General features: G+C 38.1%; 2 protein-coding genes across 5 annotated transcripts; one reads left to right on the top strand and one right to left on the bottom strand.

Moving 5' to 3' along the window:
* Positions 1-4,147: 4,147 nt before the first annotated feature.
* Positions 4,148-17,914, bottom strand: zgc:113229 (uncharacterized protein LOC550612 homolog). Of its 3 annotated transcripts, XM_057851132.1 has the most exons (7): positions 16,398-17,914; positions 16,213-16,337; positions 9,600-9,796; positions 9,397-9,515; positions 8,983-9,097; positions 7,627-7,787; positions 4,151-7,436 (listed from the first exon to the last, which is right to left on the bottom strand). In XM_057851132.1, exons 1-7 carry the CDS (start codon positions 17,139-17,141, stop codon positions 7,188-7,190), a joined length of 1,710 nt encoding a protein of 569 aa, XP_057707115.1. In that variant the 5' UTR covers positions 17,142-17,914; the 3' UTR covers positions 4,151-7,187. The 3 variants fall into 3 exon arrangements, with proteins under 3 accessions (XP_057707114.1, XP_057707112.1, XP_057707115.1); XM_057851131.1 differs by having other exon boundaries at positions 4,148-7,436; positions 7,627-7,784; positions 9,397-9,796; XM_057851129.1 differs by having other exon boundaries at positions 4,150-7,436; positions 9,397-9,796.
* Positions 17,739-25,137, top strand: rad9a (RAD9 checkpoint clamp component A). Of its 2 annotated transcripts, none has more exons than XM_057851133.1 (12): positions 17,739-19,144; positions 19,259-19,329; positions 19,415-19,488; positions 19,573-19,621; positions 19,824-19,938; positions 20,049-20,148; positions 21,589-21,695; positions 23,807-23,913; positions 23,995-24,059; positions 24,149-24,238; positions 24,308-24,524; positions 24,813-25,137. In XM_057851133.1, the coding sequence occupies exons 1-12, from the start codon at positions 19,111-19,113 to the stop codon at positions 24,924-24,926; spliced, it is 1,143 nt and encodes a 380-aa protein (XP_057707116.1). In that variant the 5' UTR covers positions 17,739-19,110; the 3' UTR covers positions 24,927-25,137. The 2 variants fall into 2 exon arrangements, with proteins under 2 accessions (XP_057707116.1, XP_057707117.1); XM_057851134.1 differs by having other exon boundaries at positions 17,748-17,844.
* Positions 25,138-25,164: the final 27 nt, after the last annotated feature.

Raw genomic sequence — 25,164 nt, 5'->3', positions numbered from 1 at the left:
CACAGGGGAAAAATTCACAAATAATCAAATTTTATTTATACCTTTTTAAAAAAAAATTTAACTCGTTCAACCACAAAATAAGACCTATTACCCTTACGCATTTAATTCTATGTTCATAAATAACTCGTATCTCAAATTAACTTTCCCCCACTGAAATGGAAATGTGAACAGAGCCCGGGTGCGATGAGTATAAACGGGACCCACGGAGTGGATCGTCCTACGGGGTGGGGGTTGCTAGTGGACAATTTCTAGGGCTCGTCAAGACGATCGTCCAGTGTGTGTGGGGGCAGGCAAGCGGGCGTTGGGGTTGGCAGAGATATTTTAACATTTAAAACATTATACAGTGATCCCTCGCTACTTCACGCTTCAAACTTCACTCCCTCAGTTTATTAGGGATTTTTTTTTCAATTAAAAAAAAAAAAAATACAGATGAGCTGTCCCATGGCGATCGCGTAGTCTCACTCTCTCTCCCTCCCGCTCCCTGCTCTTTGATCAACAGATGTTTGGGTTTGATCTTACCAAAGACACAAACTTCAAAGCGCAATCATCGTTTAACTTGTTAAACAGTTGCTGTGACAACTTATTGTGTGTAAGTGAGCAGCTTGAGCTCACTCAATGAGCATTGAATAAAGCCAAGAATTTTTCTACTACTTTATTCTTGTTTAAAAATAATTCTGTTGGACAGTAGCATGTTTAAAACTTATCATAATTATTACTTTTGAAGTGCTTAAAAACCATTTACTAAAATATATGTTTTTTTCATATATATAATTTTTTTTTTTAATTATACTTTGGGGGAAAAAAAGTGAAAAAACATCTCTTATATGTATCTCTTTCCAATGCTAAATCTGAATATATGCACTAAACACAAAAAAAAAAAAAATTGTGGGAGGGTACGCTACTTCGCGGTTTTTCACTAATGTCAGCGGGTTCTGGTCCACGTTAACCGCGAAAAACAAGGGATCAGTGTATGACAGCTGCGTGCATCATCTTACCTTTCTCTTTGACCTTCTCCTCACCCAACCACGCCCACGTTACACTCACAAACTGGGCCCCTCAGGCTACGTCTACACTAGGATGGATAATGGTCTTAAACATTCAATTAGTTATACTATACAGCAAGGGTCCCCAGCCTATTCCATGAAGGTCCGCTATGGGTGCAGGATTTTGTTCCAAGCAAACAAGTTGACAGCTTTTCACCAATCTGGTGTTTTACAAGTACAATCAGTTGATTGCAGTCAGGTGCTACTTGTTTTTACTCATTGGTTCAACGGTCTGTGTTGGATCGGTTGGAACAAAAACCAGCACCCACAGCGGGCCTTAAAGACCGGTTTGGAGACGCCTTCTATACAGCATGTCTGCTACACTAATGTACCTCTTGTCGGGATATTTTACTGCACGGGCTAGAGATGAAGATAGTTTCTCAAATGCCGGATACCCGATCTAGTGTAGCCACCGGCTACTAGGGATGGGAATTGATACGATTTTTACGATTCCGATTCCATTATCGATATTGCTTAACGATTCGATTCTTTATCGATTCTCTTATCGATTCTAATTTCGGGAAAAAGAAGAACAAACATTTTGATTGGCGTCAAGTTTGTTTAATCAGAAGTCACAACCTTACAAACTCACAACGAGGTCAAAAGAGGCCCAAAGCCTCAATGTTAACTGTGGCAATAAGTGGCAAATGCACAAGAATGTGTAACATTTTACTGAAACATTTTTCTAATAGAAATAAAAAATATTGGTATACCTGTATTTTGGCATATAGGTCGCTGCTCTGCCTTTGGCAATGTCCCCAAACTTTTTCCTGTGAGGGCCAAATAACTTTTCCCTTCTCTGATGAGAGGCCGGGCTCAGTTTGTAACAGAAAAAGTGTGACGATTGCAGGAGTGCGAAATGTAAAAAAAATATTGTTTTTCAGAAAGCCACAATCAAATAACCCTCTGTGGATTCTTCTCGGAACAAAAGTAAATAAAATAAAAATAATAATATAATACAATAATAATAAATAATAATAGCACTATTAATTAAATAGATAATAACCAAATAACCCTCTCTGAATTATTCACTGAAAAAGGCCAGGAAATAAATAACACTACTGAGGGAGAAAAAAAACAAAAAAAATTCAAAATGCTCTCTGGAATTGTTCAGGGGGCCGGACCAAATATGGAGCCGCGGGCCGTAGTTTGGGGACCCCTGTTTTTATTTACCAGTATATTGAAATGCATGCCTTTTAGTTTTTATGGCACTTTCACGCTCAAGTGGTGGCGCCCTTGCGCTTCCTAACGCGAAGAAGAGCGCGAAGAAGAAGAAATGCCGCATCCAAGCCAGTGAGCGAGTTAGTGAGAAAGGGAAACACTGCCACGAGCCTACGTTCTTTGTTAATGTTTGTAAAATATCCACAGAGCCAACGCCTGTATGTATCATCTTCTGTGTTGTTGTTGTGTGTTTCCACTCGCGATGAAAACACCTTAAATGTAGTGTGGACAGGTATAAAATATTGTCCAAATTACAAGGCAAAAAATTATCCGTCCTAGTGTAGAGGTTGCACCCCTAGCACCCTAAGTTCTGCTCCTGGAAATGCCATTCCAAAAAAGAACACTCACAAAATTTTTAACAGTCCCAGTGTTGTTTGAATGCAACGTAATAAAAGTTTTTTAGAGAAAAAAATCTATTGTTGCAAAAATGTTTACTTAGTTTTCTGAACTGATTCTTTACAATATTTTTTTATGTTTGCCTTGTTTGCCACATGTACATATTTTTATTATTTCATCCTTTAATCCGCTGACCATCATCCAGATCTCAGCACTGACTTTCTTGGGACCCATTGTAAGGAAATAAAAAACATTTTGCAATATTGCTGCACAAAAAAAAAAAAAAAAAATGTGAGCACAAAATGACGATGTTGTGAAAATGTCATCAAGTTCTTTGGCATCATCTTACGGTTAACATTCTGGTGCTAATTTTTGCTAACAACGCAAGCAAAAATAAATAAATAAATAAATCCAATCTGTGTTTGCCCGTAACCCGAAAAACTCAAGTTGGGTTACTAGTAAATCAGGCCATCACTGTATATTGGTCTTATAGCACAGGTAACATTCTTTGAAACACATTAGTAGAATTAAGTAAATATGACTCACTGAAGTCGCCCAAAAAATGCTAAGTGACATCAGTTACTATTTCCATATTTAAACATATTCAGTGTAAGTATTTTCCAGTCTAAAAGTAACCGTTTTCAACCAAGATGCAAGATTTTGCCTTTAGTATTATTATTATTATTATTGGACGATTAATGCAGCTTTAATGAATTCTTACAGAGAATTTCATTGCAAGTGGTTTCATTTTACAGGATTGTAACTATAGTTATGACGAACCCACATCAACTCTGTGATATTAATGCTGTCTCTTGTTTGCTTCGCTTACATGAGACAATGTGAAAAAAAATGTACACACATACTTGCAGTAATTCCTTTCCCTGGCACAAAATAAATATTAATGTGTGTCTGTGCGCGTCTTCATTGTGTGGACATGGACTGCACACAAGAATGCGTTCCTTACACCCCTTTAGACAGCATGTGTGTCAGCATCAGGACAAAAGGTGTGTCTTGCGTGAGATTTCCAAATGGACCATTATTAGTCTCCCTCTGGTCAATCGTGGTCAGCAGGAGCACTAATGGACTACGCTGAGTTTCCTCTTTTATCCGGTGAAAAATTGCATTATTGCTTGGAGGTTTTCTGTTTATTTTGCACATCCACGATTTCATTTCAGTTGCTAACCAGATTGTCTCTTATAAACGCGCGGAATGTCGAAATAGAGCCCTTCTCCTTTCACCGAGTGGTTATTAGATTAGCTTAAGAGGCTCTTTATGGCTCTGATCAAGACAATGACGGAGAAGGGAGGACTCAGAGGAATTGATAGCAATTAGACACAGGGTTTAATGCACTAATTTGATCACAGCAATCAATATCATGCATGTTGTGGAAATGGCAGTATTATAAAGTACTCTTAACTCACTGAATGCTTTCTCGTGATCACTATATAGCAAAGAAGGAACGCCTGAACACAGCAATGTGCCTATGTGTACCTGGCGTGATGGGATGCTACCCGCAGCTAATGATTGAATAATTTGCCTGATATGGCAGAAAAGTAGCTATTAAAAGGGCCTGGTGTTATTCTTTGTGTCATGAGGTGTGGCTCAAAATATCAGTCTAAATCTGAGACTGTGAATAAATGCACATTTAATAAGAAATTATTTTTACCTAAAATGCACTGATGTCGTCATTATTAACCTATAAAAAGAGCAGGAAAAGGGTTAGGCCGACTATAGGTGCCAGCATCACATGCTGGATGAAAGAACAGCTAGCTGTTTTTGTTGCACAAAATAAGCATATACTTTGTAAAAGACTCATTATTTGTTGAACTTTATTTTACAATCTATTTTGGAGCCGGCAGACAGGAATTTGCATCATATTTTATTTTGAAACGTTGTGTAGAGTCATTCTGTGATTGCCCGCGTCACACCCTGTATGCTTGGGTACACCCTGGAATGGTTGCCAAGGCACATGCATAAAAGAATCTATTGGAGTTTCTTTGGTGTGGATGTTTTTGAAATGTGGGAGGAGGCCCGCGTACCAAGTGAAAAGCAACAGCGCATGGGAAGGACACGCAAATGTCGCAAGAAGCCAGACCTGTGATTCAAAACCAAAATCTATTGATTACGAGGCGGGCGTGCTAGTGAGCAGGTCATCATTTTTTCACCCGGTTAAGTATCCGCAAGTCACTAGTTGGACATATTAAGAATTCATTTTGCTGCAAAGTTCTGAGGGTTCAGAGTAATTTAAAAATCTGGATTAAAATTGTTTTAATAAAGAACACATAATCATAATAAACAATACTTTAATTATCTCTATCATCAAACACCTTTAACACCTCATAACATGGGCTGCCGCTCCCATGATGAGCTGATACTTTGAAAGCTTACAGGGCTTGAACTTCTGCTCTGAAAGAACAGTAAATTCTCATCCAAGATAAACACTGATTCAGTGGCAAATAATGAGTTGAAGCGGAATAAGAAGTCAGTGTAGAATTTTGAGGGTTTGTGATTTTAGTGTTGGTCACAGTAATAAAGAGAAAGCCAAATGTTGCTGCGCTGCCAGGTTGTTGTTTTTTTAATACAATATGTTTGTTTTTGTTAAAAGTGATGGCACCCTATATAATACAATTAATGCCAGTAATAGTGCTTACAGAGTTGTGAAACAACTCAAATACATGAATTTACTTGCTGCTTCATTAGGTTAAGCCATACAATCTGATGAGAAACAGCACAATACTTTGAGAGGTGTTTATTCAATTTCCCCCCTTTTGTTTAGTTCAACACCACTGCAAACAACAACCACTATAATACAAATATTTTTAGGTAATACTGAAGGCATCGATTAAAACGGAAAATGTAAATACAGTTGTATGAAAAAGTATATGAACCTTTTGGAATTTCTCACATTTCTGCATAAAATTACCATCAAATGTGATCTGATCTTTGTCAAAATCACACAGATGTAAAAACAGTGATTTAACTAAAACCACCCAAACATTTATAGGTTTTCATATTTTAATGAGGATAGCATGTAATCAATAAAGGGGGGGGGGGGTAAATAAGTAAGTGAACCTTCTGCCTGAGGAGACTTTAAGAGCAATTGAAACCTATTTTTAACAAACAATTTAAGTCAGGTGTGTGCCCAATCACTGATGAGTGGCTTAAAGCTATCCTGCCCACTATAAAACACACACCTGGTAAATATTGTCTTGATGGGAAGCATTGTCTGATGTGCATCATGGCTCGGTCAAAAGAGTTGTCTGAAGACCTGCGATCAAGGATTGTTGATTTGTATAAAGCTTGGAAAGGCTAAAAAACTATCTCTAAAAGTCTGGATGTTCATCGATCGACAGTCAGAAAAGATGTCTACAAATGGACAGAGTTTGGCACTGTCGCTTCTCTCCCAAGGAGTGGCCGTCCACCAAAGATGATGCCAAGAATTCCGCGCAGAATACTCATATGGGTAAAAAAAAGAACCCTAGAGTGTCTGCAAAAGACTTACAGATATCACTGACACAGTCCAATATCTGGAGGAGGAAGCCACTGCTGTCTAATAAAAAATAAAAAAATAAAAAAAACATTGTTGCTTGTTTAATGTTCACTAAAAGGCACTTGGACACTCCACAGAGGTTTTGGCAAAATATTTTGTGGACTGATGAAACCAAAGATGAATTGTTTAGGAGTAACACACAACGCCATGTGTGGATGAAAAATGGAACAGCTCACCAACATCAACACCTCATCCCCACCATGAAGAATGGTGGAGGGGAAAATCATGATTTGGGCCTGTTTTGCTGCCTCAGGGCCTGGACAACTCGCAGTCATTAATGGAAGAATAAATTCAAAAGTTTATCAGGATGTTTTGCAGGAAAACCTGAGGCCGTCTGTCAGACAGTTGAAGCTAAAAAGAAGATGGATGCTGCAACAAGACAATCTTCCAAAATATGGAAGTAAATCAACTTCAGAATGGTTTTAGAAGAATAAAATACACGTTCTGGAGTGGCCAAGTCAAAGTCCAGACTTGAACCCCATTGAGATTCGGTGGCATGACCTAAAGACAGTGATTCATGCCAGGCATCCCAGGAATCTGACTCAACCATGAGAACAATCAGCCAAGATTAGTCTTGATGTGCCAGCTGATCTGCAGCTACAGGAAGCATCTGGTTGAAATTATTGCTGCCAAAGGGCGGGCCACAAAATATTAAATGTGATGGTTCACGTACTTATTTTTCCCCCCTTCTGTTATTGTTTGCATAATATCTCCATTAAAATATATATAAACCTATAAATGTTTGGGTGGTTTTAGATAAAGAAGACACTTTTTTCATCTGTCAATTTGACAGATCAGATCAATTTTGATGGTGATTTTATGCAAAAATGTGAGAAATTCCAAAAGGTTCAGATACGTTTTCATGTCACTTTATCTTGAGATTATGACGAGGCCAAAAAGTATCTATCAATATGTGGACCTATCACCTTTTTCAAGGCACAATTTTGATGCAAGTATTACTATATATTTGATCTTATAAAGCTTGTACATGCATTGTGAAAATATGTATTTAAAACACAGATTTCACTGCACAAATACTATAAGTGCTTCCTCACAGTGTTCTTCCTCTTCAGAGCCCGTATCCAGGCAGGAAGAACAGGCCGGCGCCCTGGCACTGCCTTCTCTTCCTCTACTGCCATACGTTCCTTCTCTTCCTCATCTGATCCAGAGCTGAGCTCTGTCCCATATTCGTCATCTGAGTCCAAAGTATCCAGCTCCACTTCAATTGGCGGTATCTCATGAACTGTCTCTGCAAAATGAACCCGCCGGTTGGGCTCCAATCGTCTCTGAAACAAAGAAAGATGTGTCTAGTTAAATGAAAACATAATCCACTGAATTGTCAGTGGATTTGGTCATATAAATAGAACATAAAAGTTACACAACAAAAGCAGAGTTGTGACAAGCGGTGTCCGAAGTAGAATTGTTGGCCATGGGGCCAAGCAAGGTTCACTCGTCTTAGAGTTTCTTGACACTCACCCTTTTGCTTTCTCGTGAGGAATCTGAATTTTGGAACGTGGAGTGTCGGAGGACACCCCGGAGAGTTGGAGCACAAGGAGAAACATTGGTGGGTTGAGGCCTGATGAAGGGTGGGTTGTTCTCTTCTGCGTCGTCAACCACATGATTCTCTGGTGACTCTTCTAAAACCAAAGACAGATTTCAACCCTTACTTATCAGCAATATTCATTATATCTTTCAACTAGGGCTGTCAAACGATTAAAATTTTTAATCACAGCTTTAAAAAATGATAAATCGTAATTAATCGCAATTCAAAGTATCTCTAAAATATGCCATATTTTTCTGTGAATTATTGTTGGAATGGAAAGATAAGCCACAAGACGGATATATACATTCAACATACTGTACATAAGTACTGTATTTGTTTATTATAACAATAAAACCACAAGATGGCATTAACATTATTAACATTCTTTCTGTTAAAGGGATCCACGGATAGAAAGACTTGTAGTTCTTAAAAGATAAATGTAAGTACAAGTTATAGTATTTTTATATTAAAACCCCTCTTAATGTTTTTGTCTTAATAAAATTTATAAAATGTTTAATCAAAAAATAAACTAATAGCTCGCCATTGTTGACGTCGCCGAGCGGGACGTCACATGGGCTCCCTGCCGTTCTTCAACAGTGTCTTTAACTACGTAAGGTAGTGATTGAAAAATACCACAAGGTGTCAATGGCAAGTTTTAAATTAATTAATTAATCTGGCCAAGGCAAAGTCTGAGTAAGTTTTATATGTATTTTGCATGGCTATTTTGATTGGGAATGCCAGTTCTCTTTGCATTGAGCGCTTTTCTTTTTGTGAACATTATTTTTGAGAGATAGGAATATTATTTTTGTTGTGCTTTCACTAAATGATACTGTAGCGACTTAACTGTTCCGCCCAAATGCATGATGGGAGGTTGGGCAACCATGACTGTCAGTGGTGGCTGCAAATGGTATATGTTCTGCGTTGTGCTCAGTAAAGTGTGTTAAGAAAAAGATCATCTCCTTTCATTCTTCTCCACGTCGCTCGCCATAAAAGTTATGTTTGTTGTGAAAAAGTTGCCAAGCTTATCCCAATAAAAGGCGCGGTCCAATGAATGTCTGCGACCACTCGCATTTCACTGCCTTTTAGCTCTCAATGTGCAAAACGGCGTCATTGTAATCTGTTTGAGGCAATGCATGAGCAGGTTATTCCGTGCATGCGTTAAATGCGTCAAATATTTTAACGTGAATAATTTTTTAAAATAATTACCGCCCGTTAACATGATAAATTTGACAGCACTGCTTTCAACCTTATCATTCGGGTTTTTGCTATGTTAAAGTTTGGGTTCTGACCTGGTTGTCCTTGTCCATTTTGTGTCCAACTCATTTGAGACATTTCGGCCAAGTGATGTTGTCTCTTCCTGTTGACTTTGCTGGTTGGTGGTGAATCATCCAGAATGTCTGCACGCTGGAACCAATACCGTAATGTAAGATGCAACATACTATATTTGTTAATATAGTGATTCCATTAGTGTGGTGGGATATCCTCCAATTGCCCTTATTTTATCCCAAATTAATATTTATTTACTATCAACAAAAGGGACAAAGGGTCATATTCCTGTGATTTTACCTGCTGCCAACCATACAAGATAATGATGTCGGATACCCAATATGTGCCTTGGCTCAATAAAAGTTGGGAAACACCTCTCTCATGTTCAAAATGTGATCATCATAAAATCATGTCAGAAAAATTAAGTGGTGTCTAACCTCGACATAGGAAGTTCTTGATTGCGAAAGTCCACTCTCCTTCAATTGCACATGGGAATGGCTTTGACCTTCTTCCATTGGCTCTAACTGATCAGCCTGACTGTGTACTATGCTGTTCACTGTAGACGGAATATTCACGCTGCCATGAAAGTTATATACTGGCAATGACTCGCAACCTCTGAAGCTCCACTGCCTGTTCAAACCTCCTGTGTGGTGTGTTGACAAAGTGGACGGCCCATTAAGAGTTGGTTTTGGTGTGATGCTCAGGCTGCTCAACGTCTTCTCTGGTGTTCTCTGGTTAGTTGATGCAGAGTTAAGGAACTTGGCCCACTCTTGACCTGAGATAATCTCGTCCAGCAAGCTCGCGGAACTGAAATTTATTTGAAAGTTATCACCTGATCTGAAAAGAAAAAAAATTCAGAGCAGACAATTAACACTGTCACAAAATTACGTCATTTACCTCTTTTTCACATAGTTTGAAAAAAAAAAATCAAGCCTGGTTATTTTAAAAACAATTCAAAAACTAAGCACACTAATCATTGTCATTCCATTCATTGGATACATCACTGCTATTCAATAGGCCTGAAATTATTCACCTATAGGCAATTTCAATCTCAGAGCATTTATTTGATTACAACTGGACTGTTCTGAAAATGTTTATCCTCTCATCCCATTAGGGCTCACCAGTTCATTCTACATACAGTGCTGGCCAAAAGTATAGCCACCCCTGTAATTCTGTCAGATAATGCTCAATTTCTCCCAGAAAATGATTGCAATTACAAATGCGTTGGTCGTAATCAGTGTTGTTAATCTTACTGAAAAAAAGTAATTAATTATAGTTACAAATTACTTCTCCCAAAAAGTAATTGCGTTACTAACTCAATTACCTGAATGTAAGAGTAATTAGTTACTTGGCAAAGTAATTGGTGATAATTACTTTTTTTTTTTCCTCAAAAAAAAAAAAAAAAAAACATTGGCCACACGATGGGAAGTTTTTTGTGAAGGTTTTTGGTACAATTGGCCCGAGCCCAATTCTTTACCCTAATTTACCCTTTACCCTGAATCAACTGTTAAAAGTTGTTAAAATTGCTCCCATTATTGCATTAGTTCCCTTCTCTCTACTTTCGACATATGAAAGTTTTAAAACTGTTTCATCTTTTAAAGATAGATTCAAGTCAAGATTTTGCCGATTTAGAAGTATTTTAGATTAAAAGTTACTTAGGTTCGCTAGGAAGGTTCTCTACATCAGAGCCGTCCCAAAAAGTCTACTGCTTTAAGATGGCGGCTGTCTACTAACTCATTTAGTGCCATGTCTGTCATTTTGCATCTAGTTATATCTATGTACAGTACATGTGATATCTACCTTGTCTACCATATCTACCATAACATGCGGGCGTAGTTTGTAGGCTATCGGCTACAACATGTATTATTGGAGCTACCTAGCATCGCGTTTGCTCGGCGTCACAACTTTCTTGCCTCCTCCCTACTCCTGCTCTGCTCTGTCGTCTCGGTGAGTCCGTCTCCCTCAGACTTTTCGACCAATATAGTAACGCATGCCTTTCCGTCCTCAGTAACGGTAACGGCGTTGCCAAGATGAGAAAAGTAATTAATTAGATTACCCACTACTGAAAAAAATAACGCCGTTAGTAACGCCGTTATATTGTAACGCCGTTATTAACAACACTGGTTGTAATATCTTTATTTATTTTGCTTGCAATGAAAAAACACAAAAGAGAATGGAAGAAAAAAAAACTTCATATCATTTTACACTAAACTTCAAAAATAAGCCGGATAAAAGTATTGGCACCCTTTGAAAAATCATGTGATGCTTCTCTAATTTGTGTAATTAACAGCATCTGTTACTTACCTGTGGCACATAACAGGTGGTGGCAATAAGTAAATCACACTTGAAGCCAGTTAAGACGGATTAAAGTTGACTCAACCTCTGTCCTGTGTCCTTGTGTGTACCGCATTGAGCATGGAGAAAAGAAAGAAGACCAAAGAACTGTCTGAGGACTTGAGAAGCAAAATTGTGAGGAAGTGTGGGCTATCTCAAGGCTACAAGTCCATCTCCAAAGACCTGAATGTTCCTGTGTCTACCGTGCGCAGTGTCATCAAAAAGTAAAGACCATGGCACTGTGGCTAACCTCCCTAGATGTGGAAGGAAAAGAAAAAATGACGAGAGATTTCAGCGAAAGATTGTGCAGATGGCAGATAAAGAACCTCGACTAACATCCAAACAAGTTCAAGCTATCCTGCAGTCCGAGGGTACGACTGTCAACCCGTACTGTCCGACGGCGTCTGAATGAAAAGGGACTTCATGCTAGGATACCCAGGAAGACACCACTTCTGACCCAGAGACATAAAAAAGCCAGGCTGGAATTTTCCAAAACTTACCTGAGAAAGCCAAAAAGGTTTTGGAAGAATGTTCTCTGGTCAGATGAGACAAAAGTATAGCTTTTCGGGAAAAGGCATCAACATACAGTTTACAGAAGAAGAAAAAAACGAGGCCTTCAGAGAAAAGAACACTGTCCCCACAGTCAAACATGGCGGAGGTTCCCTGATGTTTTGGGGTTGCTTTGCTGCCTCTGGCACTGGACTGCTTGACCGTGTGCATGGCATTATGAAGTCTGAAGACTACCAACAAATTATGCAGCATATTGCAAGGCCCAGTGTGAGAAAGCTGGGTCTCCCTCAGAGGTCATGGGTCTTCCAGCAGGACAATGACCCAAAACATACTCCAAAAAGCACTAGATAGTGGTTTGAGAGAAAGCACTGGAGACTTCTAAAGTGGCCAGCAAAGAGTCCAGACCTGAATCCCATCGAACACCTGTGGAGAGATCTGAAAATTGCAATTTGGAGAAAGCACCCTTCAAATGTTCGCAGTTATTATTATTTTTTTTTTTCACATTTATTGTTTTTTATTGAAAAGCCATTTGTTCTTTCAACATACCAGATGAAACCAAAAGAAAATTTGTTTTACAGTTTTCTTCTGCTTTTCCTTTTTTTTTTTTGAACCAAACTAAGGTTTTACAAAGAAAGAAAAAAAATAAAAAATAATAATAATAATAAAATAAAAAGTAAAAATAGATAATAAAGTAAAAAAAAAAATAAAAAAAAACTGAGGATCAGGGAACCTATTATTTTGCCATATTTTTTACATGAAAAAAAATTTTTTTATAATGTTGTGTGAGCATATATTACCCAAAATCATTTCGTACAGGCTTAACATATTCTGTCCATTTTGTCCATATCAAGTAAAACATGTCCAGTTGTAATTTTAGTGCGTAGGAGATCCTCTCCATCATGAAAATCTCTCGAACTACGTCAATCCAGTCCTCTGTTGTTGGTCGTTCAGGTTTAAGCCACTTTCTTGTCAATGCTTTTTTGCTTGCAGCCAATAGAATGTGGATGAGTTTCTTTTCATTACAGCTAATTTGTTGCACATTTATTTTACATAAGTACATGGTAACAAAGAACATGGGAATGTCAAAATTAAAGTTCTTTTGTAGATGATAATGAATGTCCAACCAGTATTTTTGTATAACAACGCATTCCCAGAATATATGGAAATGGTTTGCTCTTCTGATGCTACATCTCCAACATGCATCTCCTGTCCCTTGATAGCTTTTCTGGACCGGTGTGACAAAAAACCTCATTGTGTTCTTCCAACAAAATTCACGCCAGCTGTTTGACCTAGTCGTAATCCACTGTGTTTTACATGTATCGGTCCATTCTTCTTCTGTAATAATAATCCTCCCTTCTTTTTCCCATTTCTCCTTCACATAATGTGTGCTCCCCCCTTTACTCACCAGTACACTGTTGTATAATTTAGAAAGTATTCTTGTTGGGTGGGGTGATTCGGTTAGAGTTATAAATGTTTGTAAAAAACCTTCAGCAACATTTTTTGGGATGTTTTGATTTATGTAATGCCTGACCTGTAAATACCTGAAAAAGTCATGAGACCCCAAACCATGTTTTTGTTTTAAAACTTCAAATGATTGAAGTGTCCCCTCGTGAGTAAATGATTTATAATCTGTTAATCCTTTTGAAATCCAAAATTTGAATCTGTTATCATATTTATTAGGAGTGAATTCTGAGTCATAGGCGCACCATCTATAAATTTTTGTTTCCCTTTCCAAATTGCATATTTTAATAATTTCGTTTAATGCTACAAACATGGTACTGGAAATTTTTTGCTTAAAGCTATTTGCCTGCTGTAATTTTGCGTCAAACAATAGAGCTTTCAATGGGATACTTAGTCTTGTTTTCTCAAGATCTTTCCAACCTGATGTGTAAACTGGGGAGCACACACAAACAAGCGGTCTCAATTGGGCAGATGAAAAATATTCACGAATACAAGGAAGGTTTCTACCACCCATATCCTTCTTCAATTGTAATGCAGAGTATTTAATCCTAGGTTTTTTGCCCATCCATATAAACCTTGATATCATTTTGTCCCACTCCATAAATTGTTTTGATGGTATTAAAAACGGTAAACTTTGAAATAAATACAGCAGTTGAGGGAGGACATTCGTTCTTATTGATTCGATTCTGGAGTTGAGGTCCATAAATGGCACAACATTCCATCTTAGGAGATCTGCTTTTAATTTGGCATTCAAAGGTCCGTAATTAACCTCGTACATCTTTGAGAAGTCTCTATGTAGTGTAACACCCAAATATTTCACCGATTCTGCATCCCAATTCCATTTATATTCCTCCTTAATATGTTGGGGTGGGTTATAGTTCAGAGTTACTACCTGTGTTTTATTTACATTTATTTTATAACCAGAAAAGGTTCCATATTGTTCTAGTGCTTTTATTGTTATTGGTAATGTTTGTGTAGGTTGGGTTAATGTTAATAGTAAATCATCAGCGTATAAAGCAAGTTTTTGTTCTTCACCAGCCATCATAATTCCTTTAATATCTTTTCTTTGCCTCATCCACTGACCTAACGGTTCAATAAATAACGCAAAGAGAAGTGCCGAAAGATTACATCCTTGTCTATTTCCCCTGTGTAATATGATTGACTCTGTGAGGTCCCCATTAATTTTTATTCCAGCAGATGGTTTATTATATATTCCTGAGATTATATCAATTACAGATTTGTGAAATTTAAATTTATCTAATACCTTGTATAAAAAGGTCCACCTAACAGAGTCAAACGCCTTCTCTGCGTCCACCCCAATAATCAACATTTCTTGTTTCTGATAAGAGACATGTTCCACAATGTTTAAAACTCTCCTAATACTATCCTGTGTTTGTCTGTATTTTATAAACCCAGTCTGGTCTTTGTGTATCAATAACGGTAAAAGTGTTTCTAATCGTTTTGAAAGAATGGATGTAAATATTTTATAATCCGTATTTAGAACACTTATTGGGCGATAACTACTACAGTTTAATACATCTTTCCCTTCTTTTGGCAGTACTGATATTATTGCTTCCCTCCACGAATTTGGGATTTCCTTTTTTTTCATCACCCAGTTAAATGTTTTAAGCAAAGTTGGTATCAGGTGGATCTCCATTATTTTGTACCATTCTGGACCAAATCCATCAGCTCCTGCCATTTTTCCATTTTTTAACTTCTTAATAGCCCATTGAATCTCTTCTTTTGTGATTGCTGCGAGGAGGTTATCATTCTGTTCATTTGTCAAAGTTGGTAGATCTAACTGTGCCAAAAAGGAATCTATTTGTTCATGGTTGTCTATTTTTGGTTGAGAGTATAGATCTCTGTAGTAATTTTGAAAGCATAGTTTGATTTTGTTTTGTTCAAATTCTATTTGGTTATTTAAAGGATTTCTAATTTTGTATATCGTCCTCTCTGCTTGTTGTTTCCGTAATTTATAAGAAAGCAATTTCAAAGACCTTCCACCAGCTTCGTAATGTTGCTGTTTTGCAAAAATAATTTTCCTTTGTACGTCCGCAGTGTTAATATCATCTATTTCCTTTTTCAAATTTTGTATTTCAATCTTTGTTTCAGTTTTCAATGATCCAAAATGCTCTTGTTGGAGTTTTAACAATTTTTTCTCTAAGGCTGCTAATTTGTAGTTTTTATTTTTCTTCTGGTAAGTAGATAGTGCTATAATTTTGCCTCTTATAACTGCTTTAAGTGCATCCCATAAGGTACCAGGGGAGTGCTCATCATTATCATTAAATTCAAGGAATTTCTTAATTGATTCAATTAATTTATCTTTGCTATTTGAGCAATTCAAGATGTTATTATTCATTCTCCAGAGAGTAAATCTTTTCTCACTTTTAAGACAGACAATAACAGAAACTGGGTTACAGTTATTTTGTCTAAAGGCTGTACTGCCAAGTATTAGGCTGAGGGGGACAATACTTTTGTCTGGCCCATGTTAGCTGCTCACAGGAGGGTCTTATCCAAGAACCTCTTAAATTTGAAGCATACTTTCTAACCACTAATTAACCGTGCTGCCTGTGAAGGTATTAATTAACAAAATTTTTAGCATGGTTGTTGTTGACAGCTGCAGTGTTGGGGGATAGAAGGTCTGATTTAAGGGACAGCCCCTCCAAATGCCTCAGTACACGGGTCAATATCATTTGAAATGCAATGTATGATCTGTGGCAAATATGCATTCTTCTATTTTAGGGATTTTCCAGGCAGCTCGTTGACACAGGCTCTCGGTAATTTACACATCAAACAGTAGCAGTGAAAAAACAGCCAATTACAGTCACTGGAAACATTTGGAAACATCTGACATATTTTGCTTGGGGGTGTCAAACTACCAGCCAGCATTTTGCAGACTCCTTCAATAGTTCTAGCTCATTTCTAGTACACTATTGCGGCATTATTACCTCATGAATGCGTCAATCGTGTCGTCCTCTAATTGTGTAGTAGGGTTTTCAATGCTGTCTTGCGATGGGGCGGTCCCTTCTGCGTCTTGATGTAATGTGTTGATAAGATGGTTTTTTGCTGAAATCTAAGAATAACATCAGATGTTAGTGTCCTGAGCAGAAATGAGCTACTTTGTAACACTTACCTTGTTCATCCAATCCTCCTTGGACCCATCTTTTCCTTTTTTGCTAGACCTTTCTATCCATCTTTCCTTGAGTTTCTGAGTCCATCGCTTTGCTTTGTTTTCAGAAAATCGTTGTTTCCTCTTGGTCATTTTTTCAGGGATCATTTGCATGCCTTTCCATTTAGACAAATTTTCAAATCCTCCATTCCCCACGTGAAAGGAATGATTCCCTTCATTGTTTGTTGTGAAATCTGGGCTACCCCATGACCAGTTATGAACATTGTGTTTAAAACCATGATCCGATTCTTTATATTCTGATATTTTGTCCTTTTGTGATCCAGTACCAGTTCCCCTTGAGTAGTGGAGAGATTTTCCTGAGAGGTCTTGCCCTGTTGTGGCATTCTCCGATGCTAGATTTACAGTCATGTGGCTGTTGTCTTTTGCAGGTGGAAAGAAAAAGTGACCTCTGTACTGTTGAAAGTCATGAACTGGCTGAAGTCTCTCAACATCTTTAGGGCTGAAACTGCGATCCACTGAAGAAGGTACTCCGAATGTTTTTGCAGGGCCATCAATTGCATAGCCATTTGTAAGAACATCCGTTTCAATTTCTTGATTAGGGAGTGATCCCACTCCATCTGAGCCCCATATGGGGGCAAGGGTGAGTGCTTCACCTGTATGTTCGTATGCGTTCCTCTCCCTTTCAGGCTGGAGTCTCAGTCTCTCCAACATAGACTGTAGTAAAGCCTGACTGTCCGTCTGAGACATCGAGTTGGAAAACAGTGAAGCTTAAAAGTCACAGCTTGTTATGATGCACAGAATAAGACACACCTCAGAACGTCTTTAAGGAATGTGGTCAAAAACTGAGTTTTTATGACACATACTGTTAAAAAGAATCACAGACTGGTTGTTAATATTTTTGGACACGTTCCAATTTGTTCCCATGATTTTCCTCACCTTTTTCCTCACTTAATGCTAGGACATATATCCTCTTCTTCAGTTACGATTGTATTCCCAAATTTCCTCAAGTAAGAGATTCTTGTCCAATGTAATGTCATCCTGTTCATATTTTTCCTGTTTCTCCAAAGCTTGAGCAGATATATAGGACCAATCTTGTCCTAGTTTTCTGAGATTGTTTTTTTTTTTTTTTTTGTCCGTTTTCGTCCTCAATCAGTCCAAATTATATCCAGTTGTTCCGTTTAGTTCAAGGAGACGTCCATGTCAGACACGATGGGCGGACAGACAGTGCTCAGCAATGTTCCTGATGTTCAGTGAAACAGCAAAGCAGACTTACAAGAAAGACCAGTGAGGTGAGATAATTGTGCCCTGACAGCAACTCTCTTTCTCTCTCTGTATTGCCTTTCCATGCGGTTCAAAGTTCCATGGCAGTGGTGGAGAAAGCATCCTGTGCAGCATCTGCTACACTTTTGTCTTGTCAGTTCTTTTTAAGAATCATGAAAACATCCCAGTGGTAAGTGAATTAAATGTTTGTCTGTGCAGTCTCTCAGTCAAGGTAATATAAAAAGGTTGATTCAAAGCAACTTAATTGTTCTTGTCTGTGAAGATGTTTCTTTCACTTTTAATCCTTCAGACTTCAATTTCAGATTTAGTCGTGAAGTCCCTCTATTTTTGCCTCGCTTGGTGAATTCTCTGGGGGTGGTCACCAATTAGTTTTTTCAAGCTACCTTTGTTTCAAACTTCAAATAAGGGTATATCTATTTAGAAGATCAACATAAAGGAGGACGAGGAGGAGTAACTGACACTGATTGGCTTTACAACAAGAGAAGTTGTACTTCACACTTTGATTTTTGTTTGTTTTAACTCTATTTGAAGCGTTAATACTGTAATAATTTGTTAATTTTTGGTGGGGGTGAGTAAATTAGTTTTATTTATTTATTTAGTTAGTTAGTTCTTTGTTTGTTCATTCGTTTTCCAAATTATTATTTAGTATATTGGTTAAGTTGGAGGATTTATGGAAACAAGAACTAAATAAAAAAATAAAATTAAAATAAAAAAAGACGGATTTGTACATAGATATCACATATCTAGAGAGGTAGATGTACAATGCGCGCTGTGAGCCAAACGAAACGGTCATCATTCCTTGTCGGCCGTTTTGTGTGAGTGCCATTTACCAAACATGAGTGTACTTTGAAATAGCTATAAATTGCTAACTTTTCACCGATTTTCAATTGGTTTTTCATTTACGTTAGAGATGGATTAAATGAAGTACATACGTAATAATAATAGTACGGTTTGTTATAAAGCAAACCACTGAAATATCCGTCAAGATTTTGCCAAGTAAAGAATATTTTAGTGGGAAAAAATGACTCACCTTCGGTTCGTTGCCAGAGAAGTTTGCTGCTTTAAGATGGCCGCCGGTCACTAACGCCACCGACTCCGACAGAATCCATCTAGCGTTCTTTATAGTAATGTGTCTGGTCTTGTAAATGCGTTGTTTGAATACGCATGTGTCAAGTAAAGACACGCCCCTTACATGGCAGTCTCGTCTTTCCGATTGGACCACATTCCGGAAGTGTTTTTTGTCGCGGCGTAAACAACAGTGATCAACTGTGTGATTTTTCAGTCCGTTCATTATTAATATTAATAAATTTCAAAACGGAGTATGAGTACGCCATGTGAAATACGTTCGCCTTCTGTGCAAAACAGTGCTGTTCCTCCTTAGCAGATAGTTTATTGTTTAGTAGCAAATTGCAAGTAAACTACTATAACTCCAGAAATGGACTGCGTTGTGACGGGCGGAATGGTGAAAGGTAAGCGGTCATTTTCGCTTTGTTCCTCCGTCTTGCATCTTTTTCCTCGTTTTCAGTTTTGTGCCCTGCTTTTATCATGTTAAAAGTTACATTAATTGTTTATGTCTTGTTAAGTGTTGGCCAAAGCTATCCACTCCTTGTCCAGAATTGGCGACGAGCTCTACGTTGAGTCGCAGCAAGATGGGGTACACTTATTTTGTTGACTTTTCCCAGTTATAGTCACTTGTTATTTGTTATAAGAGTTGTCGTTTGTTGTTGCTGATTTTGTAGCTAGCCCTGCGATCTGTGAACTCCTCTCGGTCAGCTTACGGTTGCTTCCTGTTTACACCTCTCTTCTTCAGCAGGTTAGACTGGAAGTGTCAGTGAACGTCGTCCACGTTTGCATGGCTCAATCTTAGACTATTTGTCATTTTCACTGATTTGTGCAGGTACACCAACCCCAATGGGCATCATTTCCGCTGCAAGATGGCAATAAAGGCATGTTGAGTTCTGGGTTCGAAAATCTTCTTGTGCAGAATTTGCATGTTCGCCTGGGTTTTCTCCAGCTTTCTCTAAAGTGTCTAAAATCTAATTGGTTAAAGAAATACTCGGATTGCAAATATTCTTTAAATTATGTTACATTTACATGAAATTAATCTCCTTTTGTGTGTATGTTTTGTTTTAATATAAATACATCCAGAGTGTTCAGTCAGTGTTCAAGTCACTATCATCTTTGGAGAAGACGGTGGAAAAGTGTCACATCAAGCTGGACGAGAAAAAAGATCGCCTTACTTTCACACTGCATTGCAAACATGGTATGCATGGTCACACCACCGTCACCTCCTCCTCCACCATCAGCTCACATCTCTAAACATGAGCGCCATTTCCATTGATTTGCATCACGCCACTGTTTGGTTATCTGCAGGTCTCTTGAAGACTCACAACCTGTCATTCCAGGACAGTGAGAGCTTACAGGCTGTGTTTGATAAGGACAGTTGCAGGAATGTATTTCGAGCCATTCCAAGGTTTGTTGTTCAGTAGAGCGGCATTAAAGGGATCCACGGATAAAAAAAGACTTGTAGTTCTTAAAAGATTATCTTTATTACGAGTTAAAGAAATTTGATATTAAAATCCCACAACCCTTTCAATTTGAACCCGGGAGGAACATTAATGAGAATGACAGCACTGTCGATATTTCACAAAAAGAGCAGCAAAAGCAAAACGAATGGGAAAGACGGGATGAGATGAGAGTATGACAAAACGGCGTTCTGCCAAAATGTGCTACACCGGTGAAACGTCCTACAAGACGCAAGTTTGACATCCAAAGCACTACCATGAGCTTTCAGCTTGTTTGTTTGGATGTATACAGACAGAACATACTAAAGATGTCTTTAAAAAATAACTTAAACGTAGTAATATCAAAAAAGGGTGGTTTAAATACGCTACGTGACTAATGTGGTCAACAGATCAACAATCTGCTTTAAAGCTACCACAAGAAAACACGTATGACAGGGAAACACATGCAAAAAGTATTTTGAGGCAATGGAAAGGTAATAAAAGACTCAATAAAAACACAAATAGTAAGTACTCGTCACTTTTAATCGATGTGCACATGTGTTGGACGTCTCGCCGTGTAGAAGGAATTGCAGAAGACCGGCAGTGTTTATCTAGTGATTGACAAACTACGTCAACCCCAGAGCGTCCACTGCGCGCTTAAAATATGGCGCCTACCGTGGGTTGAAACATGTGCTAAATATTATAAACTTTTATAACAATAGCAATATTTATGTGTTTCTAATAACATATTTTAGTAAAAGAGAACAGTTGTGACTTATTACAGCCTACAAGTCCGAGGTTCCCTTTAATAGCACTTTTTTCTGATGAGCAGTTGAGTTGTACAGTACTGATACTTTATAAAATTGCTATGTCTTGTAATTTTGATTAAAATATGCCTTATAAAATATTGTGAAAAGAACAAATGTGTAGACTGTACAGCAGTCGACTCTTGTCTTATCGCAGTTCACCTTTTACACTTCATTGTTTTACAGATGTTACATCATACTAGTATGTACGTTCTACTTTTAATTTCAGGATTCCACACTATATGCTGGGATTTCCCTGTAGCTTTACGGAAATTTTACTAGGAGTGGTAATAAAAATCTAAATGCAAATGTATGTTGATGATTTTCAAAGAACTGTTAACGAGCTGCCAATCATCACAACTCACACTCTGGGAAGACAATGTTGCAAATTACATGACAGTTAGGGATGGGCAATTGGAGTATGAGATTTTTTTTTACAAATACAGATGTACAGTATCGGTGTCAGTGCGTTGTTATTGTTTGGTTCCCAATGGCCCATGTTCATTCTCTGCTTGTAAAGAAACTGAGTTTTAAATTTTAAAGGCGTAGACGAAATGTACAAAGCGATATTCACTACCTGCTGACATGCCTTGTGTTTCTCAGGTTGCTTGTGGACACAGTTGCGCATTTCCCGCCATCTCTGGAGGAAGTGACCCTTTCAGTCAGTGATGAACGAATGTGGCTCAGGAGTCATGTGGACGAGGACTTAGGTGACTTTAAGGGAACCTCGGACTTAAAGACTTGTAGGCCCTAATAAGCCACAATTGTTCTTTTACTAAAATACGTTATTAGAAACACATAAAATATTGCCATTGATTTAAAAATCTGTAATATTTAGTACATGTTTTGACCTACAGAGGGCACTATGTTTTAAGCGTGCAATTGATGCTTGGGGTGATGACGTAGATTTTCACTGTCACTCAATGAATGCTACCAGGTTACTGCAATTTCTTCGGCGCAGCAAGACGTCCAACACATGCGCTCATCGGTTAAAAGCGGCGAGTTCTAACCATTTGTGTTTTTATTGAGTCTTTCGTTACCTTTTCACTGCTTCAAAATACTTTCTGCATGTTTCCCTCTCATACTTTTAGGCATGGCGTTTCCTTGTGGTAGCTTTAAAGCTAATTGTTGATCTTTTGACCACATTAGTCACGTAGCATATTTAAACCAGCCTTATTTGATATTACTACGTTTAAGTATTTTCATAAGGCATCTTTAGTATGTTCTGACTATGCATTTAAACAAAAGCTGAAAGCGCACGGTAGTACTTTGGGTGTCAAATTCGCCTCTTGTAGACTTTTCGCCGGTGTAGCACATTTTTGCAGAACACCCTTTTTTTTCCTACTCTTGTGTCCTCTCATCCCGTCTTTCCTGTTCATTTTGCTTTTGCTGCTCGTTTTGTGAAATACCGACAGTGCTGTCATGCTCATTAATGTTCCTCTCGGGTTCAAATTGAAAGGGTTGAACAGATGACATATTTATGTCGCTAGAGTCATACTCTAGAGCAGTGTTCTGCAACCTGTGTGCCGCGGCACGCTAGTGTGCTGTGAGAGATTGTCAGGTGTGCTGCGAGATATTATCCAATATCGCATTTTTTAAAAAAAATATTTTTTTTTACGTTGTCGGGTAGAGTTGCTAGGTTACTAGACTAGGTAGAAAGTTTCGGTTGTGTGCAAATGAGGGAGGTATTGCTGGTATCGCGTTCAAGAACTGCTCAAATTTCTTGCCATCTCGCTGTCCGCGACAATGTGGACCCCAGTACGTCTACTGTACGTCATTGGATTAGACTCATCGAGTGTCGATATACACGAAAGTGTTCTATTTTATCCATATGTGACGACCGTCTATCCTCCCCGTGTTTTATTCCAACACATTGTCGAGGACAGCAAGGTGGCCGATGGCTAAAAATCAGTGCAGTTTTTGAATGCGACATGAGCAGCTATCAAACAGCGCCATGGTGCCAAACAAGCTTAAACGTCATCTCCAAACGAAACACCCTTAAAAACAAGTCGATAAACTATTTTGTTTGCCTTTGTGAAAATACAGAAACAGGCAACTTTTTGGAGAAAAGCTACAAAGGTAAATTAGAAAGCCCTCAAAGCCTTGTTGCTGAACTTGTTGCTAAATTAAAAAAGTCCCACATTGTGGCAGAGAAATTAATACTACCTGCTTGCAAAGTAATTGTCAGCGAGATGCTTGGCCCTGATGCGGTTAAAGACATTGCTAAAGTCCTCCTGTCTGATAAGTCTGAGCTTTTCAAGCCTAACTGCGATAAAAAAAAAAATAAAAACAGAGACAAAGAGGTGTTGAAGAAGAGCTTCGTGTGAGTCTTTCTTCAATTCCAGGATATCTATCGGCTTTGTGTTCATCTAAACAGGCTCAAGTCACACTGAGTTAGAATAAATATTGAGAAATTATTGGATAATTAAATAAACTGTACAGGAAGTAATTTTGGAACATTTTTGGTTTGTATTGTGCCACAACATTTTTTCCTATGTAAAAACGTGCCGGGACTCAGAAAAGGTTGAAAAACACTGCTCTAGAAGCCCGGCAGCATAACCATGTGATGTCAACAACAATGGCGACCTACTAGTTAAACTAATTTTACAAATTGTATAAAAACGAAAACATCAAGAGGGGTTTCAATATCAAATTATTTTAACTCATAATAACGTTTTAACTTTTAAGAACTACAAGTCTTTCGATCTGTGGATCCCTTTAATAAATTTTGCCTTTTGTAGTTAAAGTAAAGCAGCAACTTAAAAAAAAAAAAAATGGATTCATCTATGTTCACTTTAAACTTCTTTTTTTTGCCTCTTAGCGCAGTCCAAGGCTATGCTAACCGAACTGTTTCTAGCTTCGGACGAATTTGAACATTTTGCTGTCCAAGCTCACATCAGCATCACCTTCTGTCTAAAGGAGCTACGGGTGGGAACTAAAGAGCTTTGAATGGAGGCTTATTTGAAGCATTAAGTTTTGATGAGATTATTTTTGTCCTCTCTTCTGCAGGGTATGCTACCTTTTGCCGAGACTGTCGGTCTTCCTATTTCTATGTACTTTGATGAGCCGGGCAGGTATGCATGTTTACTAAATGAACAATGTTAACTGGACATTGCAGCTATTTATTTACATTTGCCAGTGTTTTTATTTGTGTGTGTTTCAGCCCTTTGGTGCTCTCTGTATCAGACACCGTCATGGAGGGAAACTTTGTTCTGGCCACACTTTTGGACGATAACAGAAACCAGACAAGAAGGTAACAAAGAATAAAGTGCATGCTTATGTAAGCTAAGTTGTAATTTATATGTTCAACGGTTTTGGTCAGGGGGCACAGTCCCCCAGCTGCCCCATCTGACGACTTGATGAAAGATGACATGGATTCCTACCTCATCGCCATGGATACCAGTATCTCCCCGGGTCCATCTGCACCTGAATCCATAAATTCAATACGACATTCAGTAGTAAATCACAGGACCAGCCTGCCCAGTGAAGAGGATGAAGAGGAGGAAATGGCAGAAAAAGATGGGCCACCAAATAAGAAGGTTCATTTTTCACCTTTTCTCTGAAATCAAAGACTGTAGTGGATTGAGATAAATGTTAAAAGTGGTCGGTGATCAGGTTCATGCTTAAATTTTTTGATTGCAAGTTAAAATTTTATTTTTTTAATCACCCAAATAACGGTTTGTATCCCGATGAACTCAAAAGTCGAGTCACTCATACTCACAACTTAAGAACCACTGTGGTTCAGCAATGCAGTTATAAAGATGAAACGATCCCTCATTGTCTAATGAAATTTTGATTGTTTCTTTTCCTGTTGTGTGCTGTCACAGTTCTGTTCGTTGTTGTTCGGATCGGTGCTTCCCCCGTCGTCTCAAATGAGCACTCAGCCGAAGAGCAACCAGGAAGTACTCGCCAGTGACAGTGAGGACGACACACAAATATAGACTGACTGAAAAAAAAATATTTGTTAATTTTCCACTGGACGTTTTTTGCTGTGAGAAGATTATGCAGAGAACTTCCACAGCTAGTGTAAAATAATCAACATATTTTTGTATTAATATTTGCATCAAGAACTTTGTGAAATCATGTTGAAACTAACCATGAAGCACTTGTTTTGAATCAGGGATGCAAATATTTTTCTTTGAATAAACTAAACAAAAGAAATAAAATTTGATTGTTTAT

This window comes from Corythoichthys intestinalis, chromosome 11 (assembly GCF_030265065.1).
Source record: "Corythoichthys intestinalis isolate RoL2023-P3 chromosome 11, ASM3026506v1, whole genome shotgun sequence".
Classification (NCBI taxonomy): Eukaryota; Metazoa; Chordata; class Actinopteri; order Syngnathiformes; family Syngnathidae; genus Corythoichthys; species Corythoichthys intestinalis.
This window is presented reverse-complemented; position numbering and strand designations above follow the sequence as displayed.